The sequence below is a fragment of the Opisthorchis viverrini genome (genome assembly GCF_000715545.1).
Source record: "Opisthorchis viverrini unplaced genomic scaffold opera_v5_252, whole genome shotgun sequence".
Lineage (NCBI taxonomy): Eukaryota > Metazoa > Platyhelminthes > Trematoda > Opisthorchiida > Opisthorchiidae > Opisthorchis > Opisthorchis viverrini.
In genome coordinates this window covers 592355-614006 of record NW_008751910.1, presented here as the reverse complement: position 1 = coordinate 614006, position 21652 = coordinate 592355, and the positions used below count along the sequence as shown (strand labels likewise).

The window sequence follows — 21652 nt, the reverse complement described above, 5'->3', positions numbered from 1 at the left end:
TGTCATCACACAAACAAACACTATCTTATAAGCGAAATACACTCATTTTCAAACAAATGTGGTTTTGCGATAGACTCACCGGAAACCCAGCTAAATCTCTCGTTTATGATGTTTCTGAGCAATTGAATGTGCTGCACCAGACCGTCTCATGTTTCAGTTGGTACGATATTCGAGATATCGCGACACATGTATAGACGTAATTCACAACTCATGGGGTTGCTGAAAATTCTTCGACAGCCCACGGCCGGTTCCGCCCTTCTTGGGGCTCATCTCGAATATCGTAACAACTGAAACACGAGGCGGCCTGGTCCTAAACGAGAGATTCAGCTGGGTTCCAGGCGAGTCTCTCGAAAAACCAAATTTGTCTGCAAATGAGTGTAGTTCACTAATTTCGTGTAATTTGGTCTCAAGAGGAACACAAGTTTGATGGAAAGTCGGGGACTGCGCCTACCTGATGAATTCCAAGAAGGGCGAATCCGGTCGTGGGCTGTCGAAGAATTTTCAGCAACCTTGTGAGTAATGTATTACGTCTCCTATCTTATAAGGTTTGCTTCGGTTATGTCCCTTAGGGAGAACACCAGCTGATTATAATGATAGATATAATTTCACTACGGTGTTTTACTGGACTGACATGGAATAACTATGAGGTACGAAACAAAGATTAACCACCTTCTTTCAGATCTTAAGGCATCTGAAGAAGGAACCCACCGAAGTGGAGTATCCTGATGAAATAATCTGGTGGTCATTCCAACTATGGGGCTCGCACATACAGGTTTTGAGCATTAATAGACAGATCGAAAGTAGGTTGGTGATTCCCGCGAAAGATTCCCATCCTTATACTTCGACAAGATAGTTGATTCAGCGAAATGCGTTAACTAAGAGGTACCCGACGTGTGAATTGCCTCATGCTCCAGTAATGCTGATAGTGGTGTAATCTTGTGATGTAAGTAACCAAAAATGCTAGGAGTGTACATAGGGATTGTTCGTGCCATTACTGTTGAGAAAACAAGCATCAGATGTTTATTTAGGGCAAATTATGCGGCGAATACTTCACGCTCAAACTGATGCTGAAGTCACAGGTAAGTTTGAAGCAAACGTTTTGTGTCCCGTGGAAGATGTTAGTTTGAAGACTGGTAGAAATTCTCACAGGAATTCTAAGTTCCTATACGATACAAATCGAATTCCGCGAAATATACTCTGCTATGTACGAAACCTGTTTTCAGTCCATCTCTTGATTCGTACCGAGCTTTTAATTATTGGGCCAAAGCAGCTAAACCGCCTAAATCGACCGCCAAAAGCATCTGGGTATGTATCCAATGCTAACCAGCATGGGACAGAAACTTGTAACAGCGCTCGTGTTTCGCTCTTCATCACAGATAGTCAAATCAGTCTCGCCGATAGTAATTTCCAACTTAGGAATTTCTGACCCAGTCATCTGGGGTGTCTTTTTTGCTTTGAATGTCCCTTGACGAAGATCGCCATAAATACCTACCACAGAAGCTTACTAAATAAACATGTTTCTGAGTCTCCCCGTAAGCTGCAGTAATGGATTTCCTATTCAGACTGTTTCCTAAGGCAGGTAATGAATGCGCCAGTGGACTGACCAGTTTCCAATCCCCGGTTTACGCATCCCTAGGGAGAAATGGCATTGATTAAACACGTCAGGCGCTCTGGCTACGCTATCGTTTTCCTGAGTTTTAATTGGTCGGGAGAAGGTGACCAATCAGGTGACAATCACAGTTGCGACAGCCTTCTCCAACCGTCGGCGTGGATCGAACGCCGACATAATCCCATGAAAAGTCTGACATTTCAGGTATCAAAGAAATCGTATGGCCTCGGACTCTGTACATGTACAGTAAACTGGAAACGCTTTTGTCACAGCCAAAGCCGGCCCCAATTTGTTCAAATGCAAAGAGTGTAGCAATTGAGGTTCGTCAGTTTTGTAATTTATTATTTCAAGGCTTATGATCATTTACGATGCCACCATTACCTTGGTGAGGCAGAACAGCTTGTAAATCTTCTCTCCATACCACACATAAAGGTAACTGCTCAAGTCGGTAATCGAGTTGTGTGTACTTAGTCGATACTTCTTTGTCATGATATGATTGCAAACAAAGCTTACGGACCCACATTACCGGAAATATGTTACGATGTGGACGAAGACGATGTCACCATGAAGGTACGGTCCGGTGTCGTACAAGATCCACCAGCCACTACCGCTTACAGATTGTCACTTTGATAAAAGAAGATGAACCATTGGGAGCGACAGTAAAGATCAATGAACATAATGGCACAGTTTCCGTCACACGGATTATGAATGGTGGGGCAGCCGACCGAAGCAGTGAGTCCTCTTCAGTGTAAAGTGTTCCGCGCCTTCTTTCACATGTATAGCTTTTTCATCTGTTCCCTGGCACTTTGTTACTCACGAGGCTATCCGAATGTCTCTGCCAGTCTTCTAGGTGGCGTCACACCAAGCAAGTGGATATGGCTGAGCTGGCCTTTGTCCAGGGACAGTTCTGTTTCAATATATCGTTGGAACCACCACAATTCGCAACTATGTGTTTACTTTCACATAGATCCAAGTAGGATTATTGGAAATTCTTGCCTACAGATTCAGCAAAACTAGTAGTGGGCTGTGAATGTGTTCCGTCAGTTAGATAAGTGACGTCGCTTCAGGTTGCACGCTTATATTTCTAAACGATAATGGCCTGTAAGCTGAAGAAAAAGGGAACTTTTCACTTGTGGATTCACTTTAATGCATGGTTGGCTTGAAACACAAACGAACCATTTGTCCTCAGAAAATAACAGATTCTTTTAGCCCGGGTAAATATCGAGAAAAACCTCGAGAGATGGTCTAACCATGCATCACATGACATGCTCTATGCTCCGAGCCCATCCAAAAATTATATTGGGTTTGCATTGTTTGTTTGCATTACTTTTTACATTCTAAAAAAGGCCGCGATTTTTACCAAGCTCAGTAGAGTTCTGTCTATTTTCCTTCAAAAACTCAAAGAGATAAAAATACCAGTACACAAAAGGTGAACTAATTTGTTGATTTTCTTCCTTGTAAGAGCACTTACTTAGGAACAATAGGTTAGTTTTCATGAAAGGCGCTAAACATAGCCTGGGCACCAGCTTTTTCCGACACTTTCTGGACAGCAGTTCGAGCTGAGCACTCAAGAAGGCATTAAAGTAGAGGGAAGTTATCCTACTTCTCAGGAGGAGCCGTAAGCCACATATCAGTTGTTGACATTTTGAGGGAATGATATCCTTCAGAGGAGTTCCTCTTGAAAGAAAACTTTGTTATTCATGAGCTTAGAAGAATCATTGGCTTCACTTTGTGGCCTGGTTCACCGAGTTCCAAAATGCCTAATCTATTCTGTGATACCCACTTGTTGTGGTTCATGTTGGACACACTGCTCACCCCTCTCATCATTCTTGCGCCTTGTATCTAAAGGTGAACAGTTCAGGTGATTTATTGAGCAAGATTGCAACAGATTATTCGGGTATTTCTGTTTCGACCCCCCGGGGCCCATAGACTGGTAGCTGACCAACAATCTGATTTTCTGTGTAAAGAAAGAAATATGCGTTTACTTGGCTTAACCACGAAGCAGTTGCGTAACTTTTTTACACGAAACAGAAATCCGGCAAAAAGATCCTCCTCTTAGGAACGAGCTCGGAAACGAACTTGAATAAGATGTTCTGGAAAGAGTTGTAATCGACCAAACCATTACTATGTGCGGACAGAACCCTCGTAAATCAAACACAAATGATTTTCAGAGTGAAAAACTACCCAATCGTTACCTATATCCATAAAGAGGGTTCAGAGTGTCAGCAAGAATTTCTTATCGCTCTGCGATTGACACGATTTGACAGTCACTAATAAATACGACATCGCCATTCCAGCTTATTCTATTACCGGTCCAAATCTTGTGGCATGTTCGGTTGTTAAGGCCTATCATTTGTCTGAGAATTCAGTTTTGACGGAAGACCTTACTTCGGTCCAATTAGAACATAAGATGATGGAAACTCTGGGACGTCAACTAATTGAAGAGCCCCAAGAAGGGACAAAATGGTCGTGAACTCTCGAACAGTTTGCCGCAACCTTATGAGTAGTTTGTTATGTCTGTACTATTTTCGTTTGTTGTTGTGAATCCTATGTCTTAATGGAAAACATTCGTGTGATTGATCAGTGTCTTTTTAAGGGAATGGACAACATAGCGCAAAGGACCTACGTACTTCTGGAAAACCGAACAGCCTATATATTTAAGTAGTATTGCTCGTTTTATATTTAACTGATGTGAGTTGAATTTAAGAATTATTGGCAAACCTCACTCCTAATTCTTTCACCGCACTCCTCATGTCCCATTTTATCACTGTTCGGTCCTCAGAGGCAATTGATGCTGGAGATGCCATTCGAAAAATCAATGGTATAGCCGTCCAAGGTAAAGGCCCGATGGAAATCGTCCAGTTATTAGTAAGATTATTAATTTTTATTTATTTCTACATTTGAGTCTGCCCAATTTTAGATCAATGTTAGATCAGTATTAGATCAAAGCCCTTATGCACACCTTTTGAAGTTCCTGGGCAGAAGTAATTTCTTTTGAAAAGGATTTATTTCAAAATGAGATGGATCTCATTAGGTGCCCTCCCCCAACTCGTGACTATGGTATGATTCAAACTATCAAAATCCCCAACCAACAGAAGTGTTTGTTAAGTAGCTGGGTTGCAATCGACAAAGGTCATCACAACGGTGAATTTCTCGGAAAGTTAACGTCCAAGGTCATGGGCCGCGCGCAGGAAAAGACAAAACAAACCAAGCACACTTATGGCAACTCAATCGAAATTCTGGATCAAACATTTACACATCTTTTTCAAACATCTGAATGAATATCACGAGATATCACGCGAAATCATTATGAAACCTCACTTGCTCTTTCGAGTACTTCGGCTTTTGTTCAAAAGAAACGGATTTTGGTGTCCCCAAGTCTAATGTTTCAATATACCGAGAAGCGAACACATCGAACAGTGCGACCAGTTAAAAAGGTATGAAAGAGGTAAGGGCCCTGGGTGATGCTGGTACAGTTTGCCCCACACTCCATGATTGACTGAAAACGCTTCAGGAAACGGCGACCACCTAATGTCAATGGCGTCCGTGCCATCAGTTCCAGTCCAGGCTGTCTGTTTGAGTGTTCAGAGTCATAGAGACCTCGGAATGCTTACGACAAGTTAGCGCCAGGTTCCTTCTTGATCCATTCTTTGCTTTTTTCCACTTTAAAACCTCAGACATAATTAAGTGACCCTTGTAACTGTAAAGCAGTGAATCATCAGTACTAACCATGATTGGTATTATTATCTCTCAAGATGCCGGTTTTGTTGATTGCACTAATAAGAGCCTGTAGTGAGCATTCCACATTAGCATCTTCAAAATTAGGTGATAAAATATTTCAGAATGTGAACACCACAAATCTCGCAACCACCCACAACGAAAATTTCAGTTTGCATCAGATGAAGTGAGCAAAAAGTTAAGCCAATTTTCTTTTTTGGACAAGCACTTCCAGTATTGTAATCTGTATTGATAGGTCTATGTGAATTCAGAATCCCAATCAGGAACATGGCTTTTTGACAGTCACAAATATGATGGAAAACGAACTTTTTACCAGTGTTCTGCTATTTCCAGGATAACTGCCAGCAAAGTACTTGACCTTGGTAAGGTATGCGGCTTATTCCAAAAAGAACATACATCTAAGAAGTTCAGTGCCAGTAGGTTAGTAGATTTTTCGCTAGTCTTATTTTTACCGAAAAGCACAATCCTGGTAGTATTCTGGAAGCTATTCGACTGTGATCACTCTGTGAGCCAAAAAATAATTAAATGAAGAATTGGTTGGATGTCGATTTAGAAGAGATCGCTTACTGGAGGTAAGACGCTGGAAGACTCTTCAGGAACCCATATACGATCGAGATAATTTGTTACCTGACGTCTACTACCCGACTTTGAGTACCGTAATTGATTCACGGTCAAAAATTGCCGAACGATGGCAGCTTTCAACTACTGGTTCTATTACAGATAAGTTGGAAAAGTATATAATTGCGGGCGCATAATTGAAATCAGCTGATTTCGTTCGGCTTCCACCAGTTCTCTGTGGTTTTTCCACTCCAACCGTATAGCCTGGAACCGATCACAGTCCACGTGACTGTCAAACAGTTGTATTCTTTGTAAATCACGCAGTGCTACTGGCTTGTCTGTTTATTCGACATTGTTGGACCCTTCGTGTTATTGGCACAACTAACCTGAATGATGGTTCTGCATCGTAAGGGATCCGGTGGTCGGTAACATTTTGGGACTCTTCTTCTCGAGGTCATACCGTACTATTACGGTTTACCTGATAATAAGTAATCCGCTAGTTCAGATACACTTCTTGACCATAAACTCAGCACGATCCCGGTGGACTTCAGTCCTAATACTTCGACCAGCACGATGAAAAATATAAAGTACTACTAAATAGGTCTTACTGATTTTGAGTGCTTCCACATTTGGTTTGCTTTACCCTTAGCTCAAAACAACCGGCGAGGTCAAGCTAAATCTGGCACCATCAACACTGACACAAAGAACACCAGACCAGAATCAGGTAAGCTATTCATATTCAGCAAACAATTTGAGCGTCAGGTTCATAACCTGGACTTCCAATGATTTCATGTACATCAAGCCACTCAGAATATTGTTGTTGTTGATGATGGTATTGAGGAATACAATCTTGAAGCTGGTAATGGTGCTGGTTAAACTTTGGTCATACGTTTCTGAATCTTCCGGATCAGGCAGGAAGGATTGGTGACAGTAGTTTTGAATGGTGGGGTAGATATTCCAAGTTATTCGACACAGATAAACAACCTGTTATCCACAAGTTAGAGCACACGTTTGGAGCAGTCTGTCAGCTATATGAATCTGGTTAAGAAAGTCAAATCTCGTCAGTGAGTTAGTTATTCGGTTAGTTATCTATCTCGGTTGCACTACACAAAACGGTAAGTCATAAGCATGCCTGCTTATCCATCAAAGAAGGCTACCACGAGAAACTTAGTCCGCTAGAGATATTCCGTTGTGTTTGGTTCAGCGTGGTTCAGCACTACGATTTTGCTTGGTTGCGAGGGCTTGTTTAGTTTTGACAACAAAACACGAAAAAACGTATTAAGTAGTCGATACTTGTGTGAGCGTAAGACGACAAACCCACCAAGTCACTGTAAAGAAGTGGTAAGAGATGCCTGAATGCACTTATTCATGACTGGGATTGTTAGTTTGTATGCTTACACAAACCAGGGGTGTAGGACACGGCAAATGAACACAATGCGTCAAAACAGTGTTTTAAGCTTACCGTTGCTGAATAGTTTCGCATGGGGTGGGAAATGCGAACTTTGTTTTAAGGCTTTTCTCAGATTGCGATCAACCGCTATTCTCCTCACGTATACGCAGTTGTGCACAGATTCCTTATCTGGACTTTCTTTGGGGCTGCGGGGCGGTATCATCGCAAGAAAAATCTATCTGTGATTGTACTATTCCTAGCATTTTGCCGAGTTATGTAGGGCTTGGTTTGCCCGGTCGCTCTACAACTCACCCCAACAGTGAGCATTATTTGTGGACAGTGAAATGGGCTCTCACTGTCCCAACTGGTTTGAAACCAGAGGTCCCGTGCTGCAGGTTCTTCTGGTGTCATTAAATTACTATTACTTCCTTCCGCAGATGGGGTATCTTCCTGCGTGATGATGGTTTCTCCAGTTCTTCATTCAGTCTGTGTGTCCCAGATCCCATCCAAATCAACCCGGTGGTTTGTTTGATGTGGCACATCAACCCTGTTTTCCCCGCATTCGGACCGCGTGCAGTTTCTAACTAAGTCGCCCTTTTTGTTCATCTTCATGGAAGAAGTCGTGCGGTGACAGCAACACATGACTGATGAAGCACTATCATAAGGTTGCTGAAAGCTCTTCGACAGCCCATGATTTTTCGTCCTCGCAGTGGACAAAGTACTTTGACACAAACTCGATGCTGTTGTTGCCATTGGCCTTGGAAACATGATGAGTCACACGCTAAGCATGCGAACCTGTCCGCTCAGTTCGATGCACACAGAGATGGGAGATAAGTTGTTCAATAAATTGTCTCCACCACAAACGGTGAACGAGAGAACGATGTAGGCTCACATGCCACCGCATCATAGGGATCGTGATGGTGACAGAAACGCCTTGGTTACAAACCAGCCGATTCCGCGTTGCAGCTCTGGGGCTGTTGGTTTCATTCCGGCAGAACGCTGTCTCAGAAAATGGGTTTTGAATCCGTCCTGGAATGAAGGCTGTCTGCGACGACTGTAGTGTGTTCTTGTTTGACACACGGAAGTGGCCCATACATCACGGTCTAATGGGACACTCCGAGACTATCCTACTGAGCGTTTAACAGACCTGTATTACGCCTTGGCGACTTTCAGGCAATCATACAGTAGAAGTGGTATAGAAGAAGATACATTATGCCTCAAAATGAATGCACCAGGTAGAACATAAATACTAGTTTTTGGTATTTTGAAGAGAATTGGAAATTTGGTTTATATTTGGTTTTGTGGGTGAAGCACAACGCTCCTCGGCTTTGCAGCATAGATTGGTTTTATTTAAAGGGCCGAATCTACACCATAAGTATTAGTCTTTGACAGATAAAGTTTTCTTAAACGTATTAAAGCTAATGTTGTCACTAAACTAGGGGGTGAGTACCAATCTCACCCTTTATCGAGAGAAGACTGATCATTCAGACCGCTGAGACCTTAATATAAACCGATAATTGTAGTTATAAACAAATGAAGTCAATGCATAACTAAACTTTGTAATTACTTGGTTTGTGCGTAGTGGCAAATACAGTGAGGTCTTTGAGTCTGAGCAAGGTTTCCCATGTTCCGTGAGCTTTATACAGTGCAGCGGTGGCCGCCCTATTAGTGGATGTATTAGCAGTAGTAGTAGTAGTGGGCGCCGTTCACTATCGATTTTTATGAGAAACTACATTTCGTATTTTGGGAATCAGCATGCTACGACTGACTGTAGCCGTACATTCTTACTGCATGGTGTTTCATTTTGTGGACCCCCTTGTATTTCTAACCTTATGCTTGTGATCGTATTCGTAACAACTAAGTATTGGTAGCATCTGTAGTAACAGTATTACTTTTATTAGTTTGCCGGAAACTTTGTGCTCGATGCACTTGATTTTGCCGGCACTTTCTCCATCTTCAGTAGCATTTAGCATGCCCTCTCTGAGGTTTCCCTTATTTCCCTCCACTAACAGTGTTTGCATTTTCTGTGTGCTTCTCCCCTTCAAAAGTAAACGTTACTAATGATTTTATTAACTGCCTTATTTTGGCTTTCTGTAAAGGGGTACTTTTGGTACTTGGCCACGAAACGTCACGTGACCATTCACCATAACCTTTATTTCTTTTCAGGTTCACGTTAGAACCTTATTCTCCTATAGCCCACTGTCGGACCCACTAATCCCTCATCCAGAAGCGGGTCTTGCTTTCTTGAAAGGTGAGATTCTACGACTAATAAAAACGGACGATCCTAACTGGTGGAAGGCTATCAAGGTCAGTTTTCAATGAGTAGAGAATGTTACTTTGCCTGACTCAGGGCTGACTAGTTATTCAAAATTCAAAACACTCACGTCGTCCAAAGTGTGAATGGGCTATACTGTTCGGACGACATGATTTTGTTTTGTTCAGGGTGTGCTGATAAGGTAGCAGTAACACGCTTGCTTCAGTCTTTCTAATCCCCACACGGTCAATGATATGCACCGATGATGAGGTTTCATAAGAGTGAAACTCGAGTCCACTGTCAACTAGAATTATCATGCCAGGCGGCGGACTACTCAACTGGTGATATGAATGCAGATGATTATAGGTCTTTGCTGAGGTACTTTTCAAGTCTAGCGGTATAGCTTAGCACAAAATACGTCCCACGTTTGATGTGGCTTTGAGGATTTACAAAAGAAACTATACTAACTAGACGGAATGATTGTCTCAGTACATTTTTTATGACATATATATATATATATATATATATCTTCATATCTCATTGCTTCCGCCTCTGTATTTGCAGGTAGAATTCGCCCCCGGCGGACCAGTAGCCTCTGTTTTAGGGAGCAATGCCAACCAACCGGGACTAGGACGCGTCGGTCTCATTCCTAGCAAGTCACACAAAGCATGGTATGTATTTCGGGCTTTTGTGTTTCCAAATATTCATTGAAAACAAACAGCTCGTTAAAAAGCAGTTCCTCATTGCATAAAAAGAACACATGGTATTGTCCGACCAACTTTAAATGAGTTAGAACGATCCGAAATTATTCTGCTGAATAATTTGATCCAGCGTACCATTTGCCCAAAGTATGGAAATGAAACAACGGACCAACAAGACTACACACATGAATTTGTTGATTCCTCCACTTACAGAAACCTGGACGCTGATACTAGATCTGTTCGGGAGCTAAAACACAATATGAGGTTTTCATGAAACAGAAGCCCTGATGAATTCAGACAGCAACCTGTATATTGTTTCATAATCTGGAAGAAAAATCTCAAGGTGACTCGGTCAGTCGTCGTGGTGTACCTTCTCTCACAATAACGTACATAAATGTCTAATTTCTTCAAAAAAAAACCGCGTACTATCATTCTGAGTGGTGTTCAGTAATCTGGGTACCAACATTATAATCTGAGTCTAAAAGTTTCCGTCAGTTTTTGTAGTAACTTCACCTAATCTTTGTTAGTGTTACATTTTAGTACACGTATTTTCCGAATCTTCGTTTAAAAACACTTCCCTATATCCTCCTTTTGTTACTATAATTAGTCAGATATTGAGCCTTTGAAATCACTGTCTGACCAAACAACCCACTAAGTACACTAGTCATTGAATAGTTCTGACACATACAGCTGTCTTATTTTTTTAAAAGGAAGAGTGGATATCGGTCAACACACGAAGGAAGCAGTGAAGGTAAGTTTTTCTGTGAGCTTTTCCCATTGATTTCGAATGTTGATAACATAGTGAATAGCAAATTACTCAAACTAGGTTTGCCTATTTACTTTACGGACAAGGTAGTGTTTAACTGAACAACCATACTCTGTTTGGCACCAGGCACCACTTAAAAACGCATGCATGCGGCATGAACATCTAAGGGTTAATAACTGTTGGTAAACTCTAGAAAAGGCAGATACACCCAATAACACCAATGACAATGTGCGAAAACCCGAGCGTCAACGCGTTTGCTAGATTGCTTTTTTTGGTAAGTGAACTCTTGAGGCTGGTCAGCTATCTTTATGATGGTATTGACAATATTGCAACCACCGTATTACAGAAACTGAAACAGTTTGACAAAGAGTGATCAGCGAAACACCCACAAAAAACAGACATGTCCAGGTATTCTAGATTTATAGGAGATTTCGAATTAGGAAATGAGTCAATGTCGTATGTATCCAGCGTCATGCAAGGTAGAAATTGAAAGTAAAATATACCAATCTATCAGTGATTCTTCCTTGTGAAAGCATCCAGGCATTCAGAATCACTGATCCTCTCATTTCAAATGTTTTCCAGAACCAGTATTCTACGAAGAAGTTGAACGCTATTTCCCTGAAGAAGGCTTCTATAGACCAATCGTACTAGTTGGTAAGAGTTGGTACGGTGTATTTTTTTCGCTCCTCGATATTTGCAAATGCTCATCACTAAACTAATCTCTTGGTCGAGCTATGCATTCACTCATAAATTAAGTTGGTGGGGATCAGCTGATTGCCAGCTGAATGTCTTGTTTATTATATTCTTCAGCCAAGAACACCTGGTGTTTCAGTTGGAACAGTATCCAGTAAATATGAAGCAACCTCTTCGAATCATATTCGGTTGAGGAATATCATGGAGAAGACATTCATGTGGAGTTTACCGTCAACTTCGACTTTAATCGTAAACAAGTATATAACTCAACTTACGTACAATTTCGTATTCAAATAGGAAATTGGATTAGTGGATACTTGTTTACTTTGTGTGCATCCGAAAGGGCTAAACCGATAGTGAACTGCCAAACAGTCTGCATCAACATTACTACTAATTACAGGTCAATTGAAATCCTTGTCGTCTGAATGCTAAATGGTCCCAATATTATGTAAATCATTGAACTACCGAGCGTGTCCCATTTTTGTAATCCATTTCCAACATTCTCAACAAACAGGTTTCAGAAAATTATTTTTCTCCAAGAATCCAAATTATACCCGTGAAAACGAATCATATCTGAGGTAAACATGATATCACAGCAACACCTCTGAACAGGTTCTTCACTTATCCAGGTTTACGTTCAACATTTTGCAGTTTCCAAAGTTTTCCCGTTTAGAAATCACCCAAGTCCAACAAATACTGTTCACAGTATTTATAAATGAAAAACCCTTTTGTATTTATAGCGAAAGCACCTTAACAAAAATTAGCGAAACAAAGATTCCATTTGTAAACCTATGGGCAGCAGTATGTTGGTATAACGTCGTATACTACTGATGAAGCAGGTGAGTAGTCGATGGTCTGGTGTCCAAGCTGCGCCCCCAATTCTGACGGAAGATTGTCATTGCAAAATGTATGGAACCGCTTTGCAGTGTTTGTTTACTATTGTTCAACACTAAATGATGAGCGCGTGAGAATGGGATCATTAGGCGGTTAAAGGAGGCCAGGATGGAACCGGGATGTCACCCGAACGTGTTCTTCGCCAGACTGCAGCAAAGTCTGGATGGTGCCTTGTCGGGACTGCAAGGAGTGTCGCGCCAGCAGTTGCTTTCTGACCAGCTCGTCGAATGTCTGCAGCCGGTGCTTGGTGTCCGTTTACGGTTGATGAGAGCGACCGGCCAGTTGAGCGTGGAGGAGCTGGTGCCTCCGGTGAGGGAATTAGCCGAGGCGCCTCTGGTCATGTTGCAGTCGCAGGAGAAACGGGATGATTGACCAGTGGAGGATCTTCGGACCCAAGCGGACCGATCAACTGAACAGCTTGCCGCCATGGTGACTGTTGTATTGTGCGGTGGCCAGCCTGCCAGACTACGCGATAGAGAGAAGACAGAGAACTGGGGACACGACTGTATTGCCAGGACCAAACATACCGAGCGTCTGCGTAAATATATATAGGAGGACTAATTGACCAAATATGGTCGCTCACTTGTTCGCTCCGTACAGCCAATGGTGGTGTTCCGGTCGTGAACATTCTCAGGCCCACTACGCTGGTCGTGTGTTGCTAAACCGTTTGGTGAGAGCCGCCAACTCACCTACTTTTCGGACGTGTCGAACCGATGATGACCTTGGGGATGCGTCACTCTCTGCACGTGTACTTCTTCTGTCTGGGCGCGCCCTGACAGTGACAGAATCGCGGAGGCAAGTTCGAATGAGCCGATGCTACAGTGGCCCTCCTGGCCACTGGAAGACTCAGTGCTGTGACACAGGCTACGATACAGGCCGTTATTGAAGGAGCCGTGCTTAACCGATACAGGGCCAGGGGTGTCAATGAGGCAGAGAGGGAACGATGCTGAATACAAACCAATCACGCTAGCCGTTAGGGCAGTGGGTGGATACCGACTGAAAGGTGACCGAATGTCACTGCACTGAACGCGCCTGGGAGACAGGTCTGTGCAGCGAGAGTTCTTGATCAGTCCAAACATAAAGCGAAAAATTTCGGGAGCAGATTTCTACAAGAATGCAGAGTCCGTAGTAGACTTAAAACGTGGCAAACTGATGACAGACTATGGCTAAGTCCAGTTTGAAGGTTACCCACTTCACTTTCAACGCTTGGTGCTTCGTTTAACGAGGTGACTACAGAATGTCAGTGTACACGGAGACGATATGGTCGTATATAGCGATTCGGTGCCTGTAGTTCACAAACCAGCTTCATTGAAGCGTATTCAGGAAGCTGGTCTGCGGATAAATGAAGCCGAGACACAACTCGCTCGAAGTCCGGTGACACAGCTCGGGCATAACGTGGGTGAAGGAGATATTGGCCCACTGCCGGATGAGCTGAAAAAAAACAGGATTGTGTAGTCCATAATGCAAATTGGTTCCAGAATTACCGTACTAGTCTTTGCTTTCCATCACATTCCGGAGCGGAGCTTGGGCAGCAGACCACAGACCATCGAACATGCTTCCTCATTAATATACACCATTTTACTAGTAGTATGTTTGGATGTTACAAAAATGAGGGGTTTTCAAGGTACACCTTTAATCTGAGGAAATACCTTTCGAGAGACATTTTGAGGCTCAAAACATTCTTCAATAGCCTAGCTTGCACGTCAGTGATGCAATCCAGAATTCAAACATGGTGTCTTCATGAGTGCTCTACTAAAGTTCTCTCAGTGCTATGAACACTTTTTTGTAAGCCGCTGAATTTAAGTCCATCCTTTTAGGGAAATTTAAAGGCTTCCAATCACATCAATTTAACAATCGGTTATATCTTCATGATGCTATTTTTTGTGCAGAAAATTACTGGAAACTAAACTTATGTGCTTACATTTCACGCCTTTTTACCAAACACCTTCATTCGGTTGATAAACTCACCTACACCGGCGACAACCCTCTCCTAGGCCTGTCTCCCATGCGCGCTACTTTGAGTTGCCCTGAGCGAACTGCATTCCAGCAAGCACGACTCCTCAAATCGTTGTGTTTTAATCTCGGCAAAATATCGATGGGTAATTGACGGAAGTCTCATTTCTCTTCTCTGTTGTAAAACTCGGCCGCATAGAAGCAATAGTTTCCGTCAGTCATATCGACCGTACAAAATAATTTTTCCCCTTTCCAGGCCCTCCAGGAGTTGGGAAAACAGAACTGGTGCAGCAACTGATCAACACAGATCCGACTCATTTTCGTGAGCCAATACGAAGTAAGTCCTGGGTAATTTTACTCGTAGACGAACATTATTGCGTCGTATATAGGCCGCAGGGTTGTGCAACCTACCGTAGGCAAGGTGGGTTGACAAAATCACCCATAGATTAATCGGTGAACATCCGCTTTTTCATTAACGCAAGTTACTCCGCACAAAGACTTTCCAGTTTGTTTTACGGTAACCCTGGACTATCTGCTCTGTTCCATTGCAGTGGCGTTCAGTAACTTCTCTTCTGTGTTAAGCAAATTCACATTTAGCAGTTATATGAGTCAGTGTACGATGGGGTCACCTACGGCATTCAGACAGAAGCACAGAAGTGTAAACTGAGCATCTGTTCCGCTCATTTCCTATTGCTGTTTAAAAAGTCCATATATGACAAAGCATACTCAAAAGGCCATTTGATTGAGTGTTTAATACCGTCAAATAATTGTTTGGTTTTCAGTCGTGACCCGATGACACACACCGATGACACACCGATGACACAAGGACAGTAAAATACAGTTTGAATGCAATTTTGCATAGAATACCTCCTTAGAGGCAAATATTTTGTAGATTTGGAATAGTTCACTCAGGCTGATAAGCTTCAGGTTTCACTAGTGCTTCGCGTGTCCATTTGAGACTTGGCACTCATGACCAACCATGGTCAAACTCCTGGATTCCGCAAAAAGTCCTCTCACTGCTTATCAACAGTTGCTATCATTAAACAGCGTCTTTTCCTGCGAAACAGGAACGCATAGGTCTGACTTTCCTCCGTTAAAATACAGTCGGTATCCCTGAGGTAATCATTCCAAGATGAAAGAGACCACTTTTGGAAACACGGTACTTTCCCCCACTCCGGCCGTCGTTAGGGGTTATAAACGATGAGTGACGAAGAGGATACATTCTCTGATCTCATAGATGGCTTGTTTACTCTCCAAGGGGAAACATCACGATATAAATGCCGTGGACCACTGATCAAGAAAGTAGCCTACTACAGCACAGCCGATACATTATCCCTCCATATCACTCGATCCTGATTGGCTGAACACGAAATGGCTTGGTCGGTAATTTAACACACTGGTGTCCACAGCACTTTTCATTTGAACATTCTAAAATCAGTATGCCGCTTGATGGTCATACAGCAGGAGAGTTTAATGGGATGGACCAACACCTATTCGACAGTCATCGTTGTTTTATATATATATATATATATATATATATATATATGGTGTCGTTTATGTGCAAAACGCACTGCCTGCCTTGAATGTTAGACAGGTGGGGCAATCAATCTAAACAACCGAGTCCAGTATTCCCACACCCCTTTGGTGTGAACTCACGAGAATAAATGCGTCAGGACAGGAGGAGGGCTGTTCAAAAAAAGGGTGCTATAAACGTGAATTATGACTCAGATTCATTGTGTTGCGCTGACCCGTTACGTCACGGATAAACAAGAGCATCTAGTGCATTCATTTCAGAAAAATTGGAGAACTTCAAGAGAGCGATGAGAAACACTGAGGCACAAATGAAATTTCATTGTTGCAGTGCAGAAACCCCACGATATTTTGTTACTGGCTATCCTTCTAAAGTTAAAAACCTTCGACGTGTCTTTTTGAAAATTCCTGGGGGTCTGTGGAAAAAAATGTCGACAGCTCAGGTAGCGTAGATGGCTGTTGGCTTGTTCGCTGAGCTAGGCAATTTGATTGCAATCATTTCATCACCAATCGAGATAGCATCTTCAGTGCATTATTGGGGAGCGTAGTGGTGCGTAGTGGTTGTGCGTGAACTGATGATGCCACCTCGATTGGTGATGAAACGTTTGCAATCAGGTTGCCCAGCTCAGCGAACAACCCACCGACCACTCCTCGGGGGGGGGGGGTTTAAGGGCAACTAAACTAAGTAGAACGGAAACGTCCAGAAGTGCACCTTCGTATAAATAATCTCCGACAGATGTAAACGGGATAATCCGATCCCGTTTTTTCACCTAATATTCCTCCTGGACGATAAACTCCCTGGGGGATATCGGGAGGTCACTGCACAGAGAATGTTCTCATGTGGTGACTAATAAGTGTTATGTCACACGCCTTCCGTAAGGCATTTTTACTTGTACCTGGATGCTTTTAGACAGCTCTCATGAGGAGGCCATGGCATTGCCGCTCCATTTAGGTTAGCAGTTGGTTCATTCATTCATTCATTCGTTCATTCATACATGCATTCATTCAGTTATTATTCATTATTCAAAGCACTTGCTGGCCAGTGACGGAGACATACTGGTTAAGTGCAGCAATTCTGTATAATTCGTATCAGCTCCCACATTTTGTTTGATGGGAACAGGCCAATTTCCACCATCTATCCTAATTACAGCCTTTATTCTGCTATGGTAATTGTAGTTTACTTGTGAACACCGAGAACTCGGCAATCATCTGATTGCAATGCATGGCTTCTTGACATATTCCAGTTTCAGCACCCTTCACTCTATATTGAAATTACCGTACTTTCCAACGTCTGGTAATTTGTGCATATCCTAGGCGAAACTATTGGCTGAATCGAGTCAGGTACAGCTAATGGAAAGCTTCATGATTTGTGTGTGGATCAGTATGCCGAAGTCAATCTTCTGACGTGATAGTTGACTAGTAATTCTGAGTCAACAACACAGCACATCTCCCTCTTGCTGTTGGATCGGTAAAACAGGTATTATGGATCTCCTCTTTCTTGTTTTCGGGAGTAGATTTCAACAGGAAATCAGCTTCGACAGGCTAGTTTTCCATTGAAGGGTTATTGTGTTAAAAGTCAGAGGTACCACATCAGAGAAGAATTGCACCGGAACTTCAATTTCACAAGTGTAAGGGTGGGTGGTCCGGGAAACCGAATCATTTTTCTCTGTTCCGATGTTACTCTTTCTCGAGAGTGATCATTATATATTTCCCGTGGGCCACTTCAACGGAAACTGGTATAAACCCGATCTGCCAACCTCTCAATGATCAGTGATCCCTTCCACTTCTAGAGACAATGTGGAAACTAGCTAACAGAGTCTAACTACATGTCTGCGTGTGTGTTTTGAACTGCAGTTTTTCGCCCCGACTATATAAAAACTTGTCCCTAGTAAATGCTTCTCACGCTTGATTTGTCATTTGAACACACAGTCACTACCAGGAAGCCAAGGGAAGGTGAAGTGCACGGTGTCGACTATTTGTTCGTTACGGACGATGAATTCAACACATTTGTCGAGGCAGAGAGGTGAGTTAGCCTGTCTGTAGTCAGATAAACACAGATGCTGTTGCAGCAGTTTTGTACTGAGTTGGAGAGGTTAGTGCTTCTCCAAAACCTCTGGACATCCACTCCCACTGACTCTGCTGTTGTTTTCTTTGAAGAAAGGACATCGGGATACCATGAGTAAAAACGGCATGTGTGCGTTAAACACATTCTGCAACTGACCTCTCTACAGTGGCTATCATGGGCTCAGATGAATTGTGCTGCGACTAGAATAAGTTTTCGCTTTCCTGGTATCAACTAGGGCTGAGCCCCCTGCTCATTTTGTTCTCTCAGATCGCGAACAAAGGCTGGAGCATGTTACTTCATGCAAAGCCCATCTACGTGGGGCACTGTTTCCGATTTTTCACTTGGAACTTCAGACCGAGACTTGTGCTGTTATCGAACACCTAGAGAGACGGTTCGTAAAGGTTTAATAGGGCATACAGAACAATGCTGTACTTAAGCTTTCGCAGTTCCCACAAAACCTGCCCCCGGTAGCCGAAGTAACTGCTAGTCGATGTCGACTCTGTTTCGGAATTATGAACAGCACGAATCAATAACGATACTAATTATCCTCGGGGCTTTCACTCATAAGCCTGACAGTTTCGTCTCGCTAAAGGATGAATGGGATCACTGTTGGAACGTAAGAATTACCAATTCAGCAGCATCTTAAGAGTATTCGACAAACACGCGTGCTTCTAAAATCCTACTCAGACACAAAGATGGGAGTTTTGATAACTGTTACTGCACCCATCATCAACCGAATCCCTGATGCATCGATAGCCTGAGGGTATAGCCTGAAGCATCGTAACTTAGTTCACCGAGACATTGTTACGGCTATCCAAATTGTGCTCATGGCACCATAATCAATCAGTTAATATGCGCTCGTAGCTTCAGTTATGTAACTGATTGTTGGGCAGAATTCCATACGGAAACTGTTTTACCACTCGCAGTTAAGCGCTGCTACGGCTAAGGAGCGTATTCCACACAAGATTGGTCAAAAGCTCGGTCCGATTGCCGGTCCGGTATCAAGCCGAGCTCTGATTGGTCGAAAGTCTGGTCTTAACAACCAATCATTATCCAGTGCTGGCCTGATGTCAGTTGCCAATGTCACATCCAGAAGACGTCTGAATTTCCAGATTGCTGTCGCCGCACACACTTTATACACGAAGCACTGTACGTGTGTTTCTGATCAGGTTTTGGGTATTAACATACGCTGTGCACATTTGGTGGTTTGTTCGACGGAAACACTAGCTTGGGAGGTTCAGACCGAAAACTAAGCTGAGGAAAATACCGTTATTACACGGACGGATAAGTTCCTTCCTCTTCGTTCTTTATCCAGACAGCCCTTGTAGCTGACTTCGGCATAGAAAGGTATCGATCTGGGCTTTTGACAGCTTGACCCTGCTGATACTACCAAGGGTGATGCCTCATTCGATTCTATGCAAAAACCGTAAAGTCCATATTCACTGTAGATTTGTCATGATGCACTAACTGTTTTGACTTAGACGTATCGTTTCTTCCAAGGATCTCAACTAACCGCGCTGGAAAATCACCATACCCATCTAAGCCAATAGTTTGTACTATACGTTTCACCAGGATTACCCCACACACCTCATCAGATGTGACCTAAAGCCCGTGAATGGAAGTTGCCCATCACCCAGTAAAGCAAGATAATCGGTACAATTCCATTATATCGGTGTCCAGCTTCAGCCTTTCATGTAAACCTCAACGGGATCCTTATAGCAATGGCATGTGGACTGTAACGGCACATGGTTTTTGCTAACGTAGGACAACCTATCCAAATGATCTCGATTTGGGCGACAGAGGACGAAAGTCGGGTGGGTGACTATGCAACTAAAGGTATACTAAAGAACCCATTTGCATAAGTCCTTTTTTCCCAAAATGCGCAGAAGCCGTATACTGTTCTCCACATGGTGGATTTGGTTGTTTGGAGCGAAGTCAACCAGGGCAGAGCGACATTATTTATCAGGTGAGGAGTTGTAAGATTTTCGACGGACTTTCCGCACTACCCGCTAGCTATGAGTAATCCACTCGCATTAAAAAAATACCTCTGCTGGTGTGGGCCTTCAATACAAGAGGATGTCAATAACTAGATGAAACTGCATCAAATGATATGAACTGTGTGAATGAAGGATGTAGGTGTTAAATCTTATCTTAGTGCCAGTTAATCATTTTGTCAACCGGCGACTTGTGATCACATCACATGTATCCAACTGCTATCCTAGTCCAAGTCTTTCTGATTCGCAACAAGGATAAAATAGGTGTACAGGACTGTTCAGATTTTTAGCTGGGTACCAACTCAAGCTTGGTGCCAACAGACTTATTCATGTGTATCATAATGAATTACTCACTTTCCCTTACTTTTCCAAGCATCGACCACTTACTGAGTTGTACTTCTTTCGGCTTTCATTTTTACGTCAAATAAATTCCTTTGAGACTGATGTCCAACTAGAACTTTGATTCATACGAGCAGCGTGTGCTTTAACCCGTGGACGGTCTCACATAGAAGAACGGCATAAGTACTGAGCAACCTCTCATAAACCTACACATGTTTACCGTGAATGGACTTGTGGATGTGATTTTTCCTTGGAGATCTGTGAGCAGTGCGCTGCTGATTAGTCCGGATGAGAGCGAAAAATCTGTGTATCATTTCTCAGTGTTTCAGCATCGCCTGACATCACTTACCAGGAGAAGTTCATATTGATGTCCTCAAAATCTCACCAGATGGCTGTTCAGAAAACAGTGTTCCACGGGTCGCGTGAGAAGCCAACAACACGTCACATGGCATGAAAAGCGCAACAGAATGGCAGTGACCTTGCAACCCGACAAACTGCAAATCAGTCATGTTGTTGATTACCCAACCGTGGCTGAATTGTGTAGTTCTCACTAATTTACTGACAGTTTGAGGGATCGAAGCTCCAGGGAATCTGATGAGACGCGCAACACTTATGATTCCCAGCAACAATGAAACAACCGGACAGCACTAATCGGCTTTTCCTTCTAGACTAATTCAAATTGAAAAACGAAATTCGTATTGGAGAAGTGCGAATGGCGCTGTAAAAAGTGTGGGCTACAGTAACCCTTGTTTGGAAATGCAACACATTTTCTACGCAACTTTTCTGTCCACATCACTAATTTTGATGACTTCTGTATGTCCAGTTATGCAGAGGAATTTATCGGTAGCATTCCGTCCATTGCAGTCGCGGTCAGGTTATGAAAGTCTCTTGTGTTTGCCACTTATATTATCAAACTGCGAAGTTAACTCTAAATAAGTTTCCGTGCTATGAACGATAAAATGCAGCTCCAACTAAATAAGGTCTGAGACGAGAGGTTCCAAAAATACAGGATTCATCCGAATCTTCATAGAGAAATACATTGGTACTTAGTTCAATAATGTAGCTTGATTATGTGTGGAGTATGGGTATCCTAAGATCCTCTCCTGACAAACAGCTTGTCAGGATCTCATGGCTCGACCACTCATGTTTTTCACGTTTTCGTTTTTTG

At 42.8% G+C, this 21652-nt stretch overlaps 2 protein-coding genes across 2 annotated transcripts in view; both read left to right on the top strand.

Annotated features, from left to right (window-relative positions):
* Positions 1-1036: 1036 nt before the first annotated feature.
* Positions 1037-2080, top strand: T265_09075 (hypothetical protein; the record flags this gene model as incomplete). The annotated part of the gene is made up of 3 exons (XM_009175054.1): positions 1037-1079; positions 1814-1929; positions 1961-2080. The coding sequence occupies 3 exons, from the start codon at positions 1037-1039 to the stop codon at positions 2078-2080; spliced, it is 279 nt and encodes a 92-aa protein (XP_009173318.1).
* Positions 2081-2142: 62 nt separating this feature from the next.
* T265_09074 (hypothetical protein) overlaps positions 2143-21652 on the top strand; it is a gene marked incomplete at both ends in the record, with an annotated part of 21060 nt that continues 1550 nt past the window's right edge. The window contains 9 exons of the mRNA XM_009175053.1: positions 2143-2341; positions 4392-4477; positions 6555-6629; positions 9462-9602; positions 10114-10220; positions 10961-11001; positions 11599-11670; positions 14813-14893; positions 18016-18109. Coding sequence (XP_009173317.1) covers positions 2143-2341; positions 4392-4477; positions 6555-6629; positions 9462-9602; positions 10114-10220; positions 10961-11001; positions 11599-11670; positions 14813-14893; positions 18016-18109 — 896 coding nt within the window. The remainder of the gene's footprint in view (positions 2342-4391; positions 4478-6554; positions 6630-9461; positions 9603-10113; positions 10221-10960; positions 11002-11598; positions 11671-14812; positions 14894-18015; positions 18110-21652) is intronic.